Source organism: Phyllostomus hastatus, unplaced genomic scaffold (genome assembly GCF_019186645.2).
Source record: "Phyllostomus hastatus isolate PE091 unplaced genomic scaffold, TTU_PhHast_1.1 phas_contig_1162, whole genome shotgun sequence".
Taxonomy (NCBI): Eukaryota; Metazoa; Chordata; class Mammalia; order Chiroptera; family Phyllostomidae; genus Phyllostomus; species Phyllostomus hastatus.
The window spans coordinates 9,003,536-9,027,400 of NW_025333537.1; the positions used below are offsets into that span (position 1 = coordinate 9,003,536).

The 23,865-nt window shown below is 45.5% G+C and overlaps 1 protein-coding gene and 1 non-coding gene across 7 annotated transcripts in view; both read left to right on the plus strand.

Moving 5' to 3' along the window:
• Window positions 1–8,479: 8,479 nt before the first annotated feature.
• The window catches only part of ATXN2 (ataxin 2), a 97,698-nt gene continuing 82,312 nt past the window's right edge, over window positions 8,480–23,865 (plus strand). For 3 of the 6 annotated variants that reach the window (XM_045845168.1, XM_045845205.1, XM_045845178.1), the window contains exon 1: window positions 8,481–9,172. In XM_045845168.1, coding sequence (XP_045701124.1) covers window positions 8,496–9,172 — 677 coding nt within the window. In that variant the 5' untranslated portion in view covers window positions 8,481–8,495. Of the gene's footprint in view, window positions 9,173–23,865 lie in introns of all 6 variants that reach the window. The other 3 variants (XM_045845187.1, XM_045845197.1, XM_045845214.1) reach the window with 2 other exon arrangements.
• Window positions 18,047–18,153, plus strand: LOC123823715. The gene has a single exon (XR_006786577.1). It is a non-coding gene; the product is annotated as a U6 spliceosomal RNA (small nuclear RNA).

Consider the following 23,865-nt stretch of genomic DNA (forward strand, 5'->3'; position numbering starts at 1 on the left):
CTGTTTTGAGCAGTGGGAAAAGTGTCTCGGTAAGTGTATTGCATCAAATGGAGAGTACTTTGAAGGTGACTGAAGTTTAAACACGTAAGGATAAATTCCGGGTTTTGGGGGGGTCCCCCCTCGTATAGATGGGATTGGCTCGCTTGATTACAGAGACTCCGAAGTCCCACAGTCTGCCTGTCTGCAAGCTGCAGGCCCAGGGAAGTTGGAGGTGCGGTTCTAGCGTAAGGCCACAGGTCCGAAAGCCAGAAGAACTGTCGGCACACGTTCGGGCCCAAGTCCAAAGGCCTGGGAAAAAGGAGTGCCGACGGCCTGACTCCCAGTCCGAGGGCAGGAGAAGACCCGCGTCCCATCACGTGGTCGGGCAGAGGGGGAGAGCACTCAATGCGTCTGCCCACACGCCCTGGACGGGGCCATCTGCGGAGCCTGCCAGTTCAAATGTTACTTTTTCTAGGAACACTCTTACAGACGCATCCAGCAACCATGTGTGATGAGATACCCAGGCACCCTGTGGCCCAGGCAGGGTGACGCACGAAATTAACCCTCGAGAGCAGCTCTGCAGGAACGCCCCCCGGGTGCTGTGTTCATCAGGACGGCGCTCGCGGTCCTGAGGAGGTGACGGGGGTCTGAACGCCACCGACTGCGGAAGGGAGGCTTCTCACCTCTCCTCTGAACGCCAGGAGGAGTTTTTAAACTGATTTTCAAATGTCCCATCTCACTACGATATGTAACAAAAAAGGGCCACAAGTTCTTTCCTCCCTGCATGCCCTGCCTGTGCAAAGTGATTTTGCAGATTAGGAGATTCAAATCTCCTATCAGGAGATTTGAAATCTGCCCTGGCTGGTGTAGCACAGTGGATTGAGCGTGGGCCTGCGAATCAAAGCGTCTCTGGTTCGATTCCCAGTCAGGGCACATGCCTAGGTGGCAGACCACGTCCCCCCACCCCAGGTAGGGGGCGCACAAGAGGTAACCACACATTGATGTTTCTTTCCCTCTCCCTTTCCCTCTCTCTAAAAATAAATAAATGAGAGAGAGAGAGAGTTGAAGTCTACTCCCCATCTCTCAAATCTGGGCTTGGCCCTGTGTCTGGCTTTGCCTTAAATGTGACAGGAGAAACCGTGACGCAAGCACCGATCTGGAAAGCACCTGTGTCTTGGGGCTTCTCTTGGGAACCTTGTCACCGCTGCCACGCGAACACGCCCAGGCTAGCCCACTGGACGATTAGAGACCTGTCGGCGAGCTGCCTTTGCCATCCCCGGCTGACACAGACTTGATTGCCACATTGTCACTAGGCCCTCGTAGACCCCACCCGACCCCAGTCGAGCCGGCCCGGGGTGGGAGAAGGATCGGTCAGCTGACCCACGGAATTTTAAGAAACAGAATAATGTTCGTGGTTGTAAGCCAAAACGTTGGAGGGGTGGGGGTGGTTTGTTACACAGCAAATGCTAACAGATACACAAACTTTCAGGATGTTCTTTAAAAGGCTTCTGTAACTTTAAAAAGCATTCGTGTGTCAGGATTCCGGAGTCATTTTCAGGAAACCAGAAGCCCAGCATCTGCTGGCTGCTGCGTGAAGACCGGCACTGTACTGGCCCTCCGAGGCCAGCAATGAACCCCTTACACGATGGAAGAGAACCCCACGCAGAGGAGAGGGGAACCAATGGTCACAGGGCCCCTGCTCCGACCTCCTCTAAACCCACAGAAGGCTAGTGACCGAGAGCAGTTCTCGGGAAGGCCCCTCATGGTTGCTTAGCTCCAGAGTCTTTCTGATGGACTGGATGGACACTGCCCCGAAGGCCTCTAAGGCCACATTAATGGGGAGAGAGGTGAGCTTTACCCAGGGCTGAAGGCAAACTCCGCCTAGACCACGTGGGATGGAAACACGTGGGTTGGAAGGGCTAGCTATCCACCCGTCCCCTCACTGCCTGGAAATGCTCGGGTCTTTAGGGGGTGGCCTTGGACGCCAGGCCTGCCGCGGGGGCCCCTGGCTGGTAGCAGTGAGCAGGCAGGGCTAGGAAGCATGTGCCGTGTCAGGTTCAAAGAAACACGCACGTATAAACGGAGGATTAGTCTCTATCAGATGAAAGCAGCTTAGGTTCACTAAGTGCCTATTAGGTACAGGTGCATTCTGTCTCACTGGCGGGAGTGAAGCTTCGGCAGCACCTGTTTGGCCAATACGGCATCTCAGCCGAAAACAACACACAGATGGGACAGGAAGGGGGGCAGGGGTGAAAAGTTCCCGCGACAGGCTCCTCCCTTCCGTGTCTGTGACCTAGTGCGCACTGCCTAGACGTGGAGGACGGGGCAGCTCGCGCTTGGACACACCATCCAAGTGGTGGAGACGGGAACCGAACTGACGGTGGGAGGCGAGGCCAGGCCCGGCTGGCAGGGAGCGACCTTGGGTGGCTGGTGCCACTTCTCTGCCCTGGTGTTGCCATCCCCGGGGCCAGCGTCAAAGGAAACAATGCAAAGAAGAGTGCCCCGTAAACCAGGGGACGCTAGACAAATGTTATGCCTTCGGACGCCCTCACATTTTATCTTGTCATGTTTTGGGAAAAAGGTAGCGTGTGCACGGCAAAACCAGTTTTCAAAAGTAAATTTTCAAATGGTCAAAAGGAATATGGTAAGTCAGTCTTCCTCTTCCCTAGGACCAGGCTTTTTGTGGCCCATCTAGAAATATTCTATGCATATGTGGGTAGTAAAATAAACATATATGTATATATGTATACACACACATATACTTCCCTTTGGTTCAACACAAGTTGGCGTATACCATAAAAAATATCCTATACTTATTATTTTATCTTTAAAAATTTTCTGGTTTGGGGCTTAACAACAGGTCTCGCTCCTGCCCAACTTTATTGAGGTGTAACTGACAAATAAAACTGTCCGTACTCAAAGCGTACAACGTGATTTGATATTTGTAGACGCCGTGAAATGATCACCACAATCCAGTGAACTGACACACCTATCGCCTCAGGCAGTTGCCTTCGGAATTTGCTTGTTTGCCAGCCACAAAGGCTTAGAGGGCCTTTCGGTCCTGATGGAGATCTGCTCTTTCCCCCTGAGCAGCTGAGGACACTCCAGGCTCCGTTGTCACCTGTGGGATGCCCCGCAGGGTGTCCGACCGTCCCCTGTGGATGCAGCTCCTACTCTGGGCTCCCAACAGCGCTGCTGCTGCGATTATCCTCGTACATTCGGCTTTTCGCCCTTGTTGGGAAGCTGCTATTCCAGTTTCGATAGGCGCTGCTAGCTTGTCCCCTGCAGATGGTGACTTCTACAAGAGAAAGCTCTCTGTCTCATCAAGAAACAGGCAGTCATCGGGGGGCTGGCATCTGATGAAACCAAGGAGAGAAGTTCATTTTTCCCGGAGGGGCCCCCTTGGGCCTTCAGTGTCTCATGAGGCAAAGTGGCTGAGAGCCCACACACCGGAGACAGACCACCCGGGGTTCAGATCCCACTCTATCATGTGCTGAGTGCCACCTGAAGCAAAGTGATGGGACCTCTCTGTGCCTCAGTCCCCCCATCAGCCAGATGAGGAGAGCAATCCCGGCTACTTTGGGGTTTCTCAGCCAACCTGGGCACGACTGCTACGAAGGGCTGGCCGGGTCCTGTGTTCGGGAAGGCGGGGCTGCGCTGTGCCTTGTGGATGTTGAGCAGCGCACCTGGCCTCTACCCACTAGATGCCAGTAATCCTTCCCCTTCAACTGGGACAGACGTCAGTGTCTCTAGATACTGCCAAATGCCCTCTGAGGGCGGGGCAACACCCTCCCCTCCCGGCGAGCATCAGTGGCTGCCTGTGAAGGTTCTATGAGTGAGTTATTGTGTCGAGAGCACTTAGAATAGGGCTGGTATGTAGTAAATGCTATAGAAAGGTCTGCAATTATTATCACTCCTGAGCCCTAAGGCTTACCTTATGGAAAATAAATAGTTTCAATAATAAGTGGGCTTGAGCGAGACAGGGAGCATTGTTAAGCCCGTATCTGATTCCACTCGGGAACAAGACTCCAGCCCCTCTTCTAAGATCATGGGTCAGCAGTGTCAGTGTTAATCACAGTCTGATGCCTCCGGGGTTCGACTGAGGGGCTCTGGGTATCCTGTAGCAACCCTAACAAGACCCCGTTGCTAATGGCCAGGTCGGCTGTCACCGGTGCTGCATACGTCCCTTTTACATCCCGTCCTGCATTTTCCACTGGGTGCCTGCCTCACGTCACCTCTGAGCTTTCCGTAAATCCGTGGCCCCTGAAACAACAGGCTGTCCACAAAACTCCCTGCAGAAGCGGGGGTGGGGGGGGGCATCCGAAGACAAAAAGGGAGAAAGAGGAAGAATAAAAAGGCTGAGTTTCTTTAAATTTCTGGCTCGGGACAGCAGAAGCATTTCCAATGAAAAATAAAGAATTCTTTCTTCTGTGTCTATTTCAGCTGGCATCCAGCTTTTGCCCCGTGAATAATGTCACTGCATCGTTATTCTGTCCCACAAGGTAAGACAAAATGAGCAACTTAACAACCAGGAGTGTGCTTGTGGGGAGGAAAGGGCTCATTCAAAAGCTTTTTCAAATGATGTTGTTGTGTTCCCTACTATTTTACCACACACCCTCGGGTTTTTGTTTTTGTTTTTTTTTTTTTTCAAACTTATGTGAAAGTTGCTACTTTGCATACAAGGTGTATAAATAATGCCTCTTGGAAGTTCCCTCCCCCCCTTTTTTAACTGCTTTTAGTCTTTTGGGATTCCTGGAGTGTCTACAAATAGATTAGCCTCTAAGAATTCTGAGTAACCATGGTTAGAAAAAAAACACTGGTTTAATTAGCCATGGTCCTATTTTTGAAATTACATCTGTGCTCCCTCTCTCTCTCCCTCTCTCTCTCAGATGAGGATTGGTCTCTGCAAAAACTTCAAGACGATGGATTTTTTTTTGGGGGGGGGGTGAGGGGAGTGCGTGTGAGTTTTGATTTGAATGAATTTTCATGCTTTTGAAAGCGAAATCAAGAGTATTGAGTGAATCGTGTAGCATCATACATTAAACATGACCGACCGGAGAGAGCTGAAGAGAAATGATTGCGGGTAAACGAATCGCTGGGAATCCTGGATCACCGGATGTGTGCTGCTGCTGTGCTGAGTGAGGGCAAATCACCGTCGGCGTTTCTGCTTTGCGCGGCGACATCGGTTTTTCGTCTCTAAACCCCCAGACTTGATTAATCATTGAAGTGATGACAATTAGAGTGCCACGTGTCTTGCTGAAGGGGCACAGAGAATCAGAAAGCAAGTGCGGAATCCACAGGCCTAGATGCCCAAGTTTGAAAGTCTTGACCTGGTTTCTCACTTGATCCTATTTTTCATGTCCGAAATAGTGGGTTGCAATGGCCACCGCTTTTTTAGAAGGTAAAATTGTAGCAATACTTCTTAATATCAGAACTCTTTCACGAGTGTTTCTCATTGCCTGCCACGACAACTCTCCAATGATACTTGGTTTTGTTTAAATGCATGCCGCCGAAATCATTTGGGGTGGGGGGATGGTACTCGAAAATTTAATGTTTATTGGATACAATATTAGTCCCCGACTTCAGCATTTGTCTTTAAAGAATTCTGAATGCACATGGAAATCACAGGAAATCAGTTTTTTGGAGGGTTGTCTATATTAGTTATCTTTTGCTGCATACAAATCACCCCGAAATCTGTTCACTTACACAACAAAAGGGTTAGGAATCTGGTGTGGTGTTGCCAAGCATCTCTAGTTCAGGGTCTCAAACAAAGCCTAGTTAAGGTGCACTGACCAGGGCAGAGGTCATATCAAGGACGGATTGGGCACAATCTGCTTCCAATCTCGCTCACGGGGCAGTAGGCAGCCAACAGGCAGCCCTCACTGCCGTGGGGGAGGGAGGGGCGGGGCTCTCCCGAGGGCAGCTGTGACATGGCAGTGTCTTTCTTCAGAGCAAGTGGGTGGCAGAGGGCAGTCCCAAATGAAAGTCACAGTATATTGCGAACTAATCTTGGAAGTGAGAACCCCTACTATTTTCTTTTTGTTAGAAAGAAGCCACTAGGTCCAGCTTATATTCAAGTAGAGGGTATTTCACAGGGTCTGAACACCAGGACAGGATCATATGGGGTCATCTTAGGCCACCTGCCACACCATTTTGTCATAAGGCGCATCATCCTGTCATTAGGTAAAGCCCTGTCACACCACAGTGGCTGTTAAATGACCGTCACTTCAGGTGTCGAGAATTCAGGCGAAGAGTTTACAGTAATAGATATTCCTTGGTTCCGGGTGGTAACCTCTCCATAAAGAAAAATGGGGGTGGGGGGAGTGTATCAAATAGAATGACAGTAGAGGTTCTCTCGGTTTCCATTTTAATAGGAAAACACAAGTCAAATTTTAATGATGAACCTTCACACATTCCAAGTATGAATGGAAAATGGCACAGTCACTTTGGGGAAAAAAGTTCGACAGCGTTTTTAAAAGTTAAATATAAATTTACCATGTCACCGAACATTTCATTCCCAGGAATCTACTCGGGAGAAATGAAAAGATGTGACGACATAATGTCTACAAATGTTCACAGCAGCATTATGCATAAAAGCCCAAAACGTGAAACCATCTAAATGCCCACCAACGGGTGAGTAGATACACAAATATATCACCGAGTACTACTCTGTGATCATGAGTGAAACCCTGATCCATGCGACGATGTGAATAAGCCTCAAAAACAATATGCTAAGAGAAAGAAGGCACACAAAGACCACCCACTGTAAGATTCCATAGGAAAGTCCAGAACAGGTAAGTCCACTGAGACAGAAAGTAACTTCGTTGCTGGGGCTGAGGATGGGAACCAGGAGTCACTGCAAATGGGAATGAGGGATCCTCTTGGGGGGAGGGAGAGGTTCTGAAATTAGTGCTTATGGTTGCACAACTCTGTAAATGTATTGAGAATCATCGAGTTGTCTAAACAAAATGGGCAAATTCCATAACATAAATTATACTTTAATAAAATGGATACAAGTAGTTACAGTGATAACGGGTGAAAACTTGAGCTTCCTCAGAGTAAATGAAATCAAGTTCAATTGTGTCAGTTTCAGGCCTTCTTATTCCACTTCCCTTTTTCCTTCTATCTGTCTGAAATTTGCTCCTAAGATTGAATTCTGGGAACTTGGTCCCTGATATGGCTGTCAAATCATTAAACTGCAGAAAGTTTATCTTATTTCTACTATGGTCCTATTTCTTTTTCCTCCTCTGGTTTTTAAATCTCAATTTCCTTTGGGTTAATTTTTAAAGGATTTTGCAACTACTGGTTTAAAAGAATTCTAGTCCCCCCTCCCCACCCCCAGTCTCCTTTTTACTCAGATAGTAGATAAAGCTGATTTCCCTACTTTTCAGGTGTTTGCAGACTATAACGATCATTTCTGCCTGAACTAAATAGGAGGTTAATTTCAATTGGGCTACTGGAGACTCGTGGCTTAATCATTCTCCAAGTATACTATGTCTTTATCTGGAATATTGAGGGGAATTTTGGTGTTTTCTTCCTATCATTTCCTAAAGTAACTTCACTTTTTTAAACACTGAATTCTTCACTTAAAAAAAAAAGTTACGTACTTGCTTCCAGTTTAATTGCAACACATTTTAAAAAAAGGACTACTGTGCTGGCTAACAACCTAAGTTAAAGTAAAACTTCTAAAGGGGCCAAGGTCTAAAGTTCGCACATTCTTGTGAGGTCTGTTCTGTCTCCACCAAAGGAGACCCCATTATCCATAGCTCTACCAATCACGTACACTTCCTTTTGAGCCTCGTGAATGAGGAAAAAGAAGTTCAAGTGAGGGGAAATGGGTTCAAATGAAGGTCAGATACCCAAGAGTTTTCTGGTTACTGTGTTGCAGGGGTGGAAAAAGTGGGGAAAAGGTAACCAGATGTGAATGGCCCCGGGAGGTTGCTTGATTCCAACCATTAGTCTTGGCCGAGAAACAGAGGACGGCCTGCCTTTCAGACGCCAAGTGACATTGAGAGAGCCTACTGTGTGCCAGGTGCTGGCGACACAAAGAGAAGTATGAGATGCTTGTGTCCAAGGTGCTTTACACGTAGCAAGACATAATGTCCGCCCTGACGGCATTCGCAGTCCTTTTTTTAGGTTGCATCAGGTGGGGGCAATCTCGGGTTCTCTTAGCAGTCTGAGGACGTTGAAGGAATATTGGGGGGCGGGGAAGAAACGCTTCCCTCAAGTCCTCCGTACTAGGCCGGCCCCGCCGGCAAAGGCAGACACGCCCTCGCCAAAGGGCAGACCCGCCTCGAGGAGGGCGGACCTGGGCAGGGCCGGCCGCCGGGCCCTCGCCCGACCCCCGAGAACGCGGCCCAGCGCGGCGCCCGCTCCTCACGTGTCCCTCCCGGCCCTGGGGCCGCCTCACGTTCTGCTTCCGTCCGACCCTTCCGACTTCCGGTAAAGAGTTCCCATCCCGCACCTCCGTGCCCACCCGGCGACGCTACGGGGAGCCTGTCTGTGTCCGGCCCCCGATGCGCTCGGCGGCCGCAGATCCTCGGGGCCCAGCAGCGGCCATCGAGCCTCGCCGCCTACCTGCGGCGAGGTGGCCCGGACGGCGCTCGCTCCCGCGGCCGGAGCGGCGGGGCGGCGGCATCGCAGCTCGGGACCCGTATCCCTCCGCCGCCCCTCCTCCGCCCGGCCCCGGCCCCCCTCCCTCTGGGCAGCGCTCGCCTCCCTCCGCCTCAGACTGTTTTGGTAGCAACGGCAACGGCGGCGGCGCGTCCCGGCCCGGCTCCCGGCAGCTCCTCGGATTCGGCGGGCCTCCCCGCCCATTCGTCGTTCTCCTTCTTCCCCTCGCGGGCCCGGGCGCCCCCCCGGCCGCGCTAACCCGCGCCTCCCCGTTCGGCGCCCGCGCGTCCCCGCCGCGCTCCGGCGTCTCCTCGGCGCGCCCGGCTCCCGGCTGTCCCCGCCCGGCGTGCGGGCCGGTGTATGGGCCCCTCACCATGTCGCTGAAGCCCCAGCAGCAGCAGCAGCAGCAGCAGCAGCAACCACCCGCAGTCGCCAATGCCCGCAAGCCCGGTGGCGGCGGCGGCCTTCTCACGTCGCCCGCCGCCGCGCCGTCGTCGCCTTCAGTCTCGTCGACCTCGGCCGCGGCTTCCTCCTCCTCGGTGGCGGCGAGCGCTGGCGGCGGGCGGCCGGGCCTGGGCAGGTGGGTGTCGCGCCCCAGCCCCCTCCGGTCCCGGCAGGGCCCAGCCCGGGCCTTGCATCCCCTCCCCCGCGTCCCGCACGGCCGTCCCCGCCCCGTGACCGGCCGGGCTTCGGAGGTGGGGGGGGCGGTGGGCCGGGGGCCCGCAGTGGGGGTGGGGCTCCCCGCTCGGGTCTGGAGCCCGGGGGGTTGGGTGGGAGGCGCCGCGGGCTTCCTCGGGGAATGTCAGGCCGAGTCCAGCCTCCTGCAGCACCCCACCCCCTCCCCCGAACGGTCAAGATGGAGGGACTGGGCAGCCTCCCCCTCCGCATTTAAGCGTCTGGGAGCGGTTCACAGGTCTCGGCAATTGTCAGCTCCGGTTCCACCTTCTTTAGGCCTCCTCCGCCCCAAGTGGGGGGGATGTTGGGCAGCGCCCCCACCCTCGGCCTGACCGTGAACGTGGACGGGTCTTGGGGTGTTGGTTCCGTCTCCAGAAACTTGCCCCCCCCCCCGTGGGGTTAGCGGGGGGGGGGCGCAGCCGGGGCAGCGTCCCTCCCTCACCGTTAGCGGGGCAGCCTCGGGGCACGGCTGGGGCCCCGAGGGTCCGTCCGTGCCCCCGGCCGCCCCCGCCCGCCCCTGGGTCCCGGCGCCCCTCGGCCTTCAAAGGGAAGGCGGCGGCCCGGCTCCGAGCCCCGGGCTCCCGCAGCGCCCCGCCCTCCCGCACCTGGGGGTGGGGAGGGCCCGGCCCCCTCCCGGCCGCCCTGCTTCCCCCGCGAGGCCGCCTGCGCGGGTGGCGGCCGGGCCGCAGTGCCGAGCCGAGGCCGCGGGGGAGAGGGGAGCGGTGGGCGAGGGCCGGCCGGGCCGGGCGTGCGTCAGAACTCCGGGCGGGACTGGGGGCCGGCCGGGACCGGGGGGGAGGGGGCGGCGGGGCGCGCCGCGCGTTCCCCCAACCCCCGCCCCGCGTCGTGGGACTTCGGGGGCAGCGGGGCTCCGGCGGGGGACGTGGCGGGGCTCCTGGGGGCAGAAGCGCGGGTGTTCACGTGCGGGGCCTCCCCGTCGCCCCCTCCCCCGGTGCCCAGGTGGGCGGTGGGGCCCGGGGGCGCAGGGTTGCGGCCGGCAGCCGGGCCTGACCCGGCAGGGGGTGTGCGTGGGAGCGGGGGTCAGTTCGCGTGCCACGAACCGCGGAAACGCTCGGTGTTCGGACGGGGCGGCAAACGTCAGGAGACTCCGTTCCTTTGTGGCCGGTGTCCTTAGCTCGGGGAGCGCCGCCAGCGCGCGCCAAGGGCACGCAGGGCCGCCCCGCGCGCCCGCGCCCATCCGCGCCGGGCCCGGGCCCCGGGCGGCCAGTGGGCGACCGGGGTCCTCCTCGGACAGACGGGCGTCCTGGGCCTTGGAAGGTGGGATAAAGGGACACTTTTTCTTCATCCATTTTTTTTTTTGAAAACAGGTTTTTAGCATTCCATTTCCAAAGACTTTCCATTTACGGCCGAAGTTGCCCATCAAGGTGAAACGGAGCTGGCTTTGAAGTGCGGTGGTGCTGCGGCCACCCGGGCGGGGGGCGGGGGCGGGGGCGGGGGCGGGGTGCGGGGGAGCACGGGTGTCTGACTGCTGCTCTCCCTCGCGCACCGTTTTCCCTTCTCTGAAACACCTGCGAAAGCTGTATCCAGCTGAACTCGTTTCCACCGAGTGTCTTTTTTCCTGGCTAATCCACCGAGGGTTCTGTAACATAAAGTTCCCCTTTCTCAGTGGCATCCATAGAGAAAGATGGGAAAATTTTTAAATATAATTTTTCTAGAAAAGGATGATGCATTTTTTTCCTCTTCTTAGGTATCAATCAGAAATCTAACAGAGTCAACTCGTCCAAATAAGAGTTAAAACTAAGACTTTTAAGTTGCATTGGCTCTCAGACTTAAAGTTCTTGAGGTATAAATTGTAGCCCTACTCTTTTTGATAAAGACATGGTTTCATTTAATGTATTGGACTCATGAAATGTGAAATTTTATTCTTGTGCATGTCTTTAGTTAATGTACTTGTAGAATTCTTTCAAGTCTGAATCACTTAACTGGGTTCTTGATAAACAAACCAGTTACACTTTCTAGAGTGTCCTGCCTGGGATTTCAGTGTATCAGCAGTTAAACACGTGTCTGGGGCCAACAGTGAAGAAGAAAATGCAGCATTGGGTTTGACGTGTTTAGAGATAAGAAAATACTCTTGGAAGTCTGGAAATTCACTTGTCTGCTTTAATACAATAATACAACACAACATTTCTTCATGTTTGACTTTCGGGTCTTTTGTGGAAGAGTGTGAATAGTTGGTTTGAATGGCTTTAAAAAATTCTGCCTTTAATTGTCACGTACATTTCAGAAGGTAGCTTTTATTCCCTTAGAACAGTGTAACCACAGTATTGAAGTTGGAACACGTTACCTTCATCCAGTCCTTATTTTGTCTTTTTACCTTTTCATTTTTATGTAGTTTTAGTGACTTACTTTGTTTAGCTCCCTCCCCCCCCCCATTTTTTAAAGTTTCTTCTTAACCGTTCTGTTGTGGGGAATTGCGTTTCCACATTTTTGCTATTATAGATAATGGTGCAATAAACATCTTTATACTAATAGCTTTCTGGTTCAGTCTAATTACTTCCTTAGCGAAAGTTCCCAGGAGTGGCGTTACTAGGTCAAAGGGCTCGAAGGTTTTCAAGGCTCTCGCCAGCTGTGCCCTGTAGTCGAGCTTCCAGGGTTGAGAGGGTGGTTCTTCTATAGAACGGTTTCTTTGTAGTTTGTCAGAAAACAGTGAGGGAGTTTCACGGGAAAAGTTACACTTACTGTCAAAGTGCATACATTACTAAGTGCTGTTGTTAGTCACCTGATGATATTGGTGATTTGGGTTCCTCCGAGGACCTGGTGGAATGGTGCGTGTGAAGCCACCCTGAAAGCTGTGACTGTCAGTGTTAACGAGGAAACACGGTTTCTTGTCTGTCGTGCTGGTAGCTGCTACCTAGAAGAAAGTCCTGAGGAACTTGTTCTAGAGCTTTTTGGTGGTTTGTTGTTTTGCTAACTTCCTTCATTCATTGAAGTATTTTTTATTAGCTGCTACCTTGTGACAAATTTATTTTTGGTAACTTTTATGTAGTTTCATGGCACTGTTGGGAATTATCACTGGTTAACCCATATCTTTTCCCCATTTAAAAAAAAGGGGGTGGGTTTACAACCTTTAACCATAGTCTCACTTCTAAATACTTTAACGTTAGAATTTGTTTGATGGGATTAGGGTGAATAAAAAGCTTTAGTTTTCGTAATTTTCGACTTTGTGCTTTGACTGCTTCTTTGAAGGCCTTGCAATTTAGAAATTACGCTGCAGTTTAGTTTCATTGTTCATTATGCTTCCATTTAAATGTCAGTGAGATGTTCATTTCTTTAAATGTCTTTAGAAGAGCCTAAAAAAACCCTATGTTTATTCAACACACAAATTTATTGACAATATATGTATAAGGCAGGTATAGGTGTTTGGGGTCTATCAGTGAAGAGAAGATAGCTGCTCCCTTGGTGTTTACATTCTAATGTGATGAACCAGACCATGAACATGACGTTAGGTTGGCAAACTCTGTACCATTAGATAGGAGTTAGGAGATGAAAGGGGAACACGTTAAGGATGTAATATGGGAGGTTGGGAGAGGAGAGTGATTTCGATTTAGAATGGATTAGGGGAGGCCTCATTGAGAAGCTAACATTTGAGGAAAGTTTTGAAGGAGGTGAGGTAGTGAGCCATTTGCTTTTTATCTAGATTAATTAGTCACATAGCCCCATTTGTAATTTATAAGGTTTAAATTGCATCTTTTGTTAATTTCATTTTTTTAATGTGGGTATTGATAATAACCAAATTTGAAGTTGAACCAAAAAAGTTAATTGGCATCTAGGTCATTGGAGGCAAGCTGTGATTGCCTGTTAAAAGAGGCACGTTTTTGTTTTTCTATTGGGCTTATTTATCAGTTTAATTTTTCATTCCAAGTACTTAGAGAAAATATACTTTAGAAAAGAAAAGATTTTATTTATTTATAGAGAGAGGGGAAAGGAGGAAAAAAGAGAGGGAGAGAAACATTGATGTGAAATAGAAACATTGATTGGTTGCCTCTCTCAGGCCTCCGACCAGGGACCAGCCGCAAACCAGGCATGTGCCCTGACCAGGGACCGAACCTGCAGCCTTTCATTCGAAGGCCAGCGCTCAATCCACTGAGCCACACCAGCCAGGACTAGAAAATACACTTTTTAACATTGGGCAAAAACCTGTATCATATTGCTTATCAAAGAAGTCTCTAGTTGCTTAAAGATTTGCTTCTGAAAAGTCAAAACATTCATGGTATCAGTCATGGTGCTCCTTTTTGGGAGGGGAGTTAAATGTAAACTTGCATTTTCTGTGTTTCTCTAATTAGAAAGACAGTTACAATTTTACACAGGGGATGTTAACTCATATCATAGCTATTTAATAGCCATATGTTTCCACTTAAAGGAGGACCTGATTTTAGTCCTAAATAGCTACAGCTGTGTTAGAACTAAAGTGTTTTTATACCTTAAAATGAATTGTAAGTTGTTAGAAATTTTTTTTTCCTAGAACTGTAATTTTCAATTTGGGCTAGATAATAATAGTATTTTGATAATTGCATAAAAATGTTGAGCCTGAATGAAACTCTTGTAGCCATTTCAAATGATTATGACAACTTCAGTGGAAATAGTTTATTAACAGGCCTACCTGCTACTATATCTTTTTAAGTGAAGGTACTTTTTAATTTCACAGCGTATGTGGGTCATCCATGACTATTACCTTACCAAGATTTTAAGAGGTCGATACAGTGGTCTTTATCACTGAAGTAATAAAGGAAAAGTGGAGTGCTCTTTTCTCTCTAGGTATTTATGCTTCCTTAGATGTTAGACAGACTTTAGGAAAAGGGATGTTTTGTACCAGAAAATGTACTCATCAGTGAATAGGAAGCTGGTGTAAAGCCTTTGAAAAATTTTAGCATCTAAATCTGGAATTTGTAATATAGACACTTTTGAACCCATAACCTTTACTAGCATGACTTATGATTGGAAATAGATTGAGGTATATTTTAATGTTTTGAATACCCTTAAGTATGGTTTCCTATTCAAAAAGAATTTCTTCTGCTTTTGAAGATGAACATTCTGTGTAGAACAGTAGTATTCTGCACAGAGGGGCTTGCCAAATGAAGCAGAGCTGTAATTTCGTAGGCAGGTGTGTCGTAAACTACTTTCCTGTTACTTAAAACACCAATTCAAAAGATTTTGTGTAATATGTATTACATATATATAAGGTTTAGAGCTTTCAGACATGTATAGATGTGGTTCCTGATCTTTACCTGTTTATAGTATAAAACAGAAAGGAGATGTACTTGAACCAGTGTCCAGAATAGATTTGTTCTTGAAATTCATAAATTGAGACAGTCTTTGAATGAGTACTATGTCAGTTATATTTGAAAGTTCTATCTCATAATTTGAAAAACAGCATTAAATATTCATTGTAGAAAAGTAAGAATGCAGAAAAATTTAAAAAAAAAAAGAAAAGCTCAAATTCCTGTAAAATTAAAATTGCCACAATCTTTCCTTCGAGAGAAGTACTGCGAGAAATTTGGCGTACACCTTTCCGGCTCTTTGTGAACGTACACATAACACACACAGATGCTAAACAAAGTAGCATCATGTGGTACACTTTTGGATTCAACAGTGTGTATCATCTCTTTAAATATTTGTTTCCCCCTAAAACTGTAGCATTTCAGAGCATGAAGAAATAACAAAATCTTATTTTACAATAAAATGGGAAAAACCCTAAGCTTTGAAAGGTTAGGGGACTTAGGGTAACATATTTGTAGAGTTTATGACATTCCTTCCTTTAAACACAAGTAGATGTAAACAAAATCATGTTGTGTATTTTAAAGAATATAGAACCACATACAGTCCTTGTTCTAACATATATCTTTTTGTAACCTTGAATTTGGCTTGCTAAAATAGGAAGTCAAAAAAAGTAATTTTGTACATATGTGATATGAAGTCTACTTCAGTGCTAATTCCTTGATTTTGTTATTTTTAATGGGTTAATATTGTTATGGATCTTGGTTGTCTATGAAAATTTCCCACACCATTATCAACCTTAGGTTTTATTTGCTGAAAATTATTTGCAGTTATATGCACATGAAAATTTGAAATTTACTTTAAAAAATTCTTACATAGATTACTTTAAGCCTTGAAGTTGAGTCAGGTGACAATAAAATATCAATTCACGCCGTGATTAATAGCTGACTGCTTTTTGGGACTGGGTAAAATGGCATTCTATAATGGAGTCTTTGTAAATCCCATCAGTTTGTGGTATGAAGCTTGTCTGCAATGTAATTATAAATGAGTGTGGCTTATTATTATCAAGTGTATCAGACCTTTAGAATGTTGTCCTCTTGTAAGTATTACCTTGAGAGGATTTATCTAACCATGTTGTCAATATTTAGGATTGCCAGTTTTTGTTTGTACCGCTTTTTATGGAATGTGTTAAAAATATTCTTAGCAGTAATCTTTGTAAATATTCAAGATTAATCTTGGTTATAGTTTTAGTTTTGAAAAAGAGAAGGCTGGTTTTGAATCAAATCATGCATTTTTCTTTTGGGGGTTGTAAACATCTTTTTGTGGACCTTGTGTAGTTAACCGTTTATTCCTGAAACACTTGAAAATCAGGTACAGAAAAGATTTAAAGTCTTTGCAGATTACAGAAAGGTAAACCCTTCAGGGCATCTCTCAGAGTTCATTTGCTTTTACTTTGCACATGATTCTATGTAGTTTGCTTTTTTGATTTACAGATTGCCAGCCAGTAGAGAGGTAACGCTTTTAGGGAGAAACATACTGATTGCCATTAGAAATAACAGCATGATAATTAAGAGATGGGAGCATTATGAAAAAGGGGTACAAGGCCCCAGAAAGTAGTCATGAGCTGCTTATTGATGGGGATACATTCCGAGAAACGTGTCGTTAGGTAAAATCAGAGTCGACCTGCACAAATCTAGGTGGTATAGCCTACTGCTGTGATTGTGCGTGCTGTGCTTTTATACGGCCGGCAGTGCAGTGGGGTGGTTCATACCAGCTTCTACACAGACATGTGAGTAATGCGTTACAGTAGGTGATAGGAATTTTTTGACTTCATTATCACCTTACGGGCCCACCATCATATATGTGGTCTGTCGTAGAACAAAATGCTGTTACGCGATGCGTGACTGCGCACCATCCCGGCTGGCTGTGAGTGTCTAGCTCTGGGCCCTAGTAGACCCCAGAGGCGTCACTATTTCGTAGCACAATGTAGTTAATTGGCGAGCTTGTAAGGGTGACTCATAAGACAAGGTTAACTTGTTTTTCATACCTCTCAAAGAGGTATTTTTTAAACTGCAGGTCATGACCCCTTCATAGATTGTAAAGCCACTCTAGTGGGTCATGACAAGCATTTTCGAAAAAATGAAAAAAATGGAAGACGTTAAAATGCATTGCATTGTTAAGGGCATAAGAATTGTTTTAAAGAACTTCTGTATCACTTTGTGTTATGCTGTGCTACGGTATAAAATAGTTTTTCGTTGATGTAGTCAAGTCACTATGTAGATGTACTTAGATGCAGTAACAGGACGGAGGAAGGTTTTTGCAGTTGTGTGTAGGCCAGGGTTGCCAGATGGAGAAAATAAAGATAAAGGATGCCCAGTTAAAATTGAATTTCTGATAAACAGGGACTGATTTTTCAGTATAAAGATATTCCAAATTGCATGGGACAAAATTATTTATCTGAAACCCAAATTTAACTGGGCATCCTTTATTTTATATAACAACCCCAGTCTAGGCTAAAATTGGGGTTCACCCCTTGGTAACTAAAATTTAACTCTGTGAGCCCTAGTTGGATAGCTCAGTTGGTTGGAGTGTTGTTCCGATGTGCCAGGGTTCTGGGTTTGGTCCCCAGTCAGGGCACAATAAGGATCAACCAATAAATGTATAAATAAGTAGAGCAACAAGTTGATGTCTCTCTCTCTCTCTCTCTCTCTCTCTCTCTCTCTCTCTCTCTCGGTCTCTTCCTCTCTCTACAATCAGTAGATAAAATAAAAAATTAACTCAGGAAGGCAGAAACTTTATTTTGTTCACTATTGTATCCCAGTTTCTATGAACAGGAGTGGCACTGAGTCATGTGTTTGAATGAATGGGTATGCCACTCGTTCTCAGGCTCAGTTTCTGTGTCTGTTAAAAGAAGAAAAGAATACTTTTTTTCAAAAGTGAGATACTACATTTTTATTATATTCTACTCTTGACCCATAGCAGACCTTCAGTAGTTTAGAATTGTACAGATTTGGAGTTGGAAGTGGCCCTGGTGATTTTTAGTTCTCATTCTTTTTATAGGTGAGGAAACTAAGGCCACAGAGGTTATTTGTCATGTTCTCCCATCATTGGCTGCATAGCTGGCTTTAGAATCTTGTTCCTTTTTTTCTAATATATTTTGTAAAACTTGTTTTCAAAATGTCATGTTTAGTAATCTAAGAAAAAATTCATCTATCCAGAAAAAATCACTTTCTAAATGTTATGATTAGCAAAGGCTCCACTTCACTGTTTTTTAAAAAATATTTTTTAAATTTATTTTTTAGAGAGAGATGGGGAGAGAAACAACAATGTGTGGTTGCCCCTTGTGCACCTCCTACTGGGGAACTGGCCTGCAACCCAGGCATGTGCCCTGACTGGGAATCGAACTGGCAACCCATTGATTCTCCGGCTGGCGCTCAGCCACTGAGCCACACCAGCCGGGGCTGGATGTTTTGTTTTGTTTTGTTTTGTGTCACACATATTTCAAGTGGAAGTGTGTTTGTCCTTTTGAAAAATAAAGTAACTCGTACTGATTTCAGCAGCGCATATACTAAAATTGGAATGATAGGAGGAAGATTAGCATGGCTCCTGCGCAAGGGTGACATGGAAATTCTTGCAGCATTCCATATTTTTTGGAAACAAAGAACAAACGGACAGGATCCAGAGGGGAGGAAGGAGGGGGAAAGGAGGAAAAAAGGGGAAGGGTCTAGTTAAAGAACAAGTATAAATGACCCATGGACATGGACTATAGGGCAGGGATTGACTGTGGGGAGGGGGTGCAAGGGAGAGCCACAGGGGAAAATTGGAACAACTGTAATAGAACAACAATAAAACAAAAATAAAGTAACTATAGTGTTTCTACCAGGCATTTCTTTTCTTTCCTCTCTGAGTATCCTGTTCTGATTTTTAGCCTAGATGGTGAACAGGTTTTACCTCATATGCCAGTTCTGATTGATGGGAGTGTTACACAGAGGATACTGAGATTTCTTTTGGCCTTGGAGAAGCCGTGAATAGAGAAGGGGGTGGGATAATTTTTTGTCCTGGGTACCAGATGGTATTCGCTGACTGTAGCTCTGCAAGCTTCTGATCAGTCACTTCTTGTCCAGATACTACTACATAGCCGTAACAGTCTCCCTAAATATCTTTCATTGTGTCCTCTTTCTGTTGAGAAACTTGCAGTGACTCTCATTACTAGTAGAATCAAATCTAGACTATTCAGCCTGAAAGTCAAGCCCCTCAACAAATTGCCCACACTATTTATTCTCCAGCATAAATCATATTCTTCCAATCTAGTCGTCTTGTCCTCTCAAACATAAGTCTCGAAAGGCTTAGCCCGGATCCCTCCTGCGCAGTGTCTGACCGCATTCGCTCTAGGAAAATGCAACTCCTTCCTCTTCCTGTAGCTTTGGCATTCGTTGTGCAGCACCGCGTGTTGGAGTGCGGCAGCTCTTCCACTGACAGACTTTCTCCTTCGGATGAACTCGGAGAGGGGAGCCAAGCTGCACCGCACAGCGTGAGTGGGGCGACCCCACCAGCAGATGGTCTTTCGTTTGTTTCTTTATGGACACTTCACAGTCAACCATTCTGGCCATTTTTAAATTCTGTGTGTTTACTGTAAGCTTAGTTTGTTGTTGAAGCTATCATTTTCAACCAGTGTAGCAATGCCGAGTAGTAACAGTGTCAGCATTTAATCGTGGTTGAAATGAGAGATTTTAAAAATTGTAAGTAGTAATAAAATGATGGCTTGGGACAGGATGAATTGTTCTGAAGGACAGAGATCCAAAAGTACCATTTTTATTTAGTCAGTAATAATCAGCAAATGACAGAGAATTAATGAATGAAATGGGAAAACTGGGAAGTTTGCAGCTAAGGGTGGGAGAAGTTTGGGAGAAGGCTAAAGTAGTTACAGTTTGACTACAGAAACTTTTGTCAAGACCTACAAGCAGTGCTGCTGTGTCACAGTCCATTCATTAAAGGGTCTAACCCGGCAGGGGTGTCCAACCTGCGGCCCGCGGGCCAAATGTAGCCCAGGATGGCTTGAATGCGGCCAGCACAAAATCATAAACTTACTTAAAACACCATGAGGTTTTTTTGTGATTACATGTCGCAGTGTATTTGATGTGTGGCTCAAGACAACTGTTCTTCCAGTGCGGCCCAGAGACACCACAAGGTTGGTCACTCCTGGCAATCTGCAGTGACACGTGGGGCGGTTATTAAGAGATGCCTAATGGAGTGTTCGTGTATTGGGTCTGCAAGCTTCATAACCTCCTCCTGTCCATTTTGGACTTAGGAACATCTAGCTATACAGAAAAGACTAAACAGTTTTTCATTGCTCAGTGCACTGTGATTTAGCTCAAATTACTAGGTAGTTATTCCTTACTGTGGTAGATTGCTGTTTAATTAGATGTATTGAGATACAGTTTACATAAAGTTCATCCTTTTTGTGTATAGTTCTTGAGTTCTGAGAGACATATAATCATGTAGCCACTACCATACACAAAATACGGCCCCATAAAGTTTCCTTGAGCCTCTTTTCTGTCAGTCCCCCTCTTCCTCCAGCCCTGGCAATTACTGATCTGCTTCTTGTTACAGTTTTGTCTTTTCTAGACTGTCATATGTATGGGACCATACAGCATAACCTTTTGTGATTGCATTCTCTCATAATGCTGTGAGGTTTGTTCATGTTAACAGTAGTTTTTCATCTTTGGTGCCGAGTCGTATTCTATTAGCAGTATGCATGCACCATAGTTTGTTTATCGAGTGATGGACATTTGAATTGTAGGTTTTGGCTGTTATAAATAAAGCTGCTATGAGTACTTGTGTAGATTTTGTGTGATCATAACAATTACATTTCTCTTGATTAAATATAATGAAATATAATGAAATGGGATTTCTGAGTTGTATGGCAAGTATTTAATTTTAAAAGTAATTGCCAAACTGTTTGCTGAAGTGACTGTACTAATTTGTATTCCCCTCAACAATAGATGAGATTTCTTTTAAATACTTTATTTTTCAATTACAGTTGATGTACAATATTATTAGTTTCAGATAGAGATTTCTAATGGCTCTAATTTTTTGGCAAGACTTGGTATGTTAATCTTTAATTTCAGTCATTTAGTGGTGTTTCATTGTGGTTCTAATTTGCATTTCTTTAATACCTAATGATGTGTAAGCTCTTTTCATGTGCTTACTTGCCATTTGTATCTCATGTTTGGTGACAAACTATTTGGGATCTAACTTGTGTGGAAGTAAAGGAGCTTCTTGCATTGTCGTCTTTTAAGATTTAGAGCATCTTGAGGACAGGAAGGGGCAAATGCCTTGTACAACTTTGTATACTTGATAAGTGGTAAATTACTTATTGGTTATATGAGCATTGGTTCCTTTATTAAACAGACAAGTTTACCCTGTCAAGGAAAAGCTGTCATTTCAAAAGGCACATGACATTTTCTAGGCATTCCAGAGTTAAACTTTTTTCTTCTTCTTGAGTACCTTGTGTTTGCCAGGCTCTGGGGATACAGTAGTGAACAGGCCAGATGAGATCTCTTTCGTCCTGGAGCTTACACGCTAGTGCAGGAGACAAGGCAGAGAATTCAGACTGCCCTTGCCACTTCCGATATGTTTCAGTTGCTAATGCTTGCTTCTGTCTTATAGAATAATTGATAGAAATCTTGGGGGCGGGATTGACTGTTTTCATCAGAAGGTAGGTCTACTATATTGCTAAGGGGTTTATTTCTTTTAATGTTTCAGGGATAGCCACCGGCCAGTCACAGAAATCAGTATGTGTGAGAAGCCTCCTGATCTAAAAAGTCAGTTAGGGTCAGGATCGAAAGGAAGGGGAAATAGTGAGTGGACCACGCTGTAAGCTTCCTATTCTTCTAGGGTGTACACGTATGTGACACTGTGTGTGCGTGATTTTCCCCCATTTTACTATAACACACACTGCTATTAATCTGTTGTCCTGTCCTATTTTACTCATGAAGAAGCTAAGTTCCAGAGAGACTAAATGACTTACTTAAATTTACTTGGCTAGAAAGTAGCAGAGATGAAATGACTTGCTATTGTATTTAACATTTCTGAAAAGGTATGTGCAAGTGAGAACAATGGAAGAAAGCTTGTGAGGGATTTAAGGAATGCTAAAATTACAGTTGGCCCTTGAACAACACAGGTGTTAGGGGCGCCGCTCCCCTGCACAGTCGGAAATCCATGTATAACTTTTGACTCCTCAAAAACTTAACTACTATGGTTGACCAGAAGCCTCACTGAAAATACAGTTGAATAACACATGTGTGTTTGTAATACCTAGTACCATGTACATGCTGTGTAAATACTTGTTATACTGTATTGTTTAGGGAAGAATAAGAAGAAAAGTCTGCACCTGTTCAGTACAGACACACCCATTCTAGGCCTAACTACACAGTGCGTGTCAGCAACAGCCGTTTTTCCCTGCATGTTTTTGACCTGCGATTGTCCGGGTCTGCAGGTGTGGAACCCGCTGATCCAGAGGGCCGACTGTATTATCACAGTTTGTTAATTCGTTCACCAGATAGTGAACATTTGGGCTGTTTGCAGTTCTTGGCTATTATGAATAAACCAGCTTTGAACATTCTCATTTATTGCTCTTGAATGATTACCTAGGAGTGGGATTGCTATGTTGTATGTTTAACTTTATAAGAAACTGCCAGACTCTTTTCCAAAATGGCTGTACCATTTTCCCTTCCTAGTCAGCAGTGTCTGAGAGTTTCAGTTACTCAGCATCCCCCCTAGTAGTTGCTACTGTCAGTCTTTACTTTTACTCAGTAGATCTTACTTGGTTAAATGAGCATGTCTTTTGTACACCTGTTCAGGTTTTTTATCTTTTTATTAATGTATGAATTCTTCATATATTTTGTGTATAAGTCCATTATCAATATCTTTTGCAAATATTTCCTTATCCGTGGATTGACTTTTCATTTTAACAGTGTCTTGCAAAGAATAGACTATTTAAAACTTCAATGAAGTCTAATTTATCAGTTTTTTGCTTTTATGGTTTGTATTTTTTCTGTCCTATCTAAAATCTTTGTCTAACCCAAGGTCATGAAGATTTTCTCCCAGCTCTGACTGGCGTGGCTCAGTGGGTTGGGCATCTTCCCGCAAGGCGAAAGGTCACCAGTTAGATTCCCAGTCAGGCACATGCCTGGGTTGCGAGCCAGGTCCCCACTTGGGGGTTGTGTGAGAGGCAGCTGATTGATGTTTCTCTTGCACATTGATGTTTCTCTCCCTCTCTTTCTCCCTCCATTCCCCTCTATCTAAACATAAAAATAAAAATCTTTCTAAAAATATTTTCTCCCATATTTTAAAAGTTTTAATTTAAAATTTTTATGATTGGGTCATTGATCCGTTTCAAGTTAGCCTTGCTAACCTCTTATTTATAGCAGCTTCTTTGTACATTCTCATAGGACTTTCTGCTTAAATGAGCATGTGGCCTTTTAAAGACAGTTTTCCTTCTTCTTATCAAATCGTTGTGCCTTTTTTTCTTTTTATTGTACAAGATATTGTACAAGCTTCAGTTTGAGTGTTTCATCAGTTTATTTTTCTTTTACATTTTGTTCTAATCAGGATGCACATGAGGTTCACAAGTTGTTTGGTATGTTTCAAGTCTGTTTTAATCTATCTACAGTTTAACCCTTCGTTATTTTATGCTCAGTGCTTTTGATTTAGTGATCAGTACAAAGTTCTTGGGTTTATGGAACTTGCTCATAGCATTGTCATCAAACATACATTACTAAAATACCTTAATGTTTTATCAGTAGGTAGAGCAACCTCAATTGAATTTCTTCGTAAAGCTTAAAAATAATTAAATGAGAATAAGAGCACTTTCATGACATTTCTCTTTTAAAAACATGTTTACTTATTTTAGAGAGAGGAGGGGAAGAGAGAAACAGACAGACACTGAGAGAAACATTGATCTCCTGTTCCATTTATTAATGCGTCCATTGACTGCTTCTTGCATGTGCCCTGACCTGGGGATCAAACTTGCAACCTTGGCTTATTAGGACAATGGTCTAACCACCTGCATATCTGGCCAGGGCTCATGACAATTTTTGATTATATATACATTAAACTTTCATGAAAAGTATGTAATGCTATTGAAAAGTTTTTTTTAGAAGTACTGGTTTGTGTAAAACAGCCATAGACTTTGTTTTTAAATTGCAGTTATTAACACTACAGCCACATTTTTTTCAGCACAGAGGTCAGCAGACTTTTCTTGTAAGTACTGGGTTGGCCAAAAAGTTCCTTTAGTTTTTTATGCAAAATAAAACACTTTTTTTTCTCGTTTTTATCAACAACTTTATTGATTTGGGTATT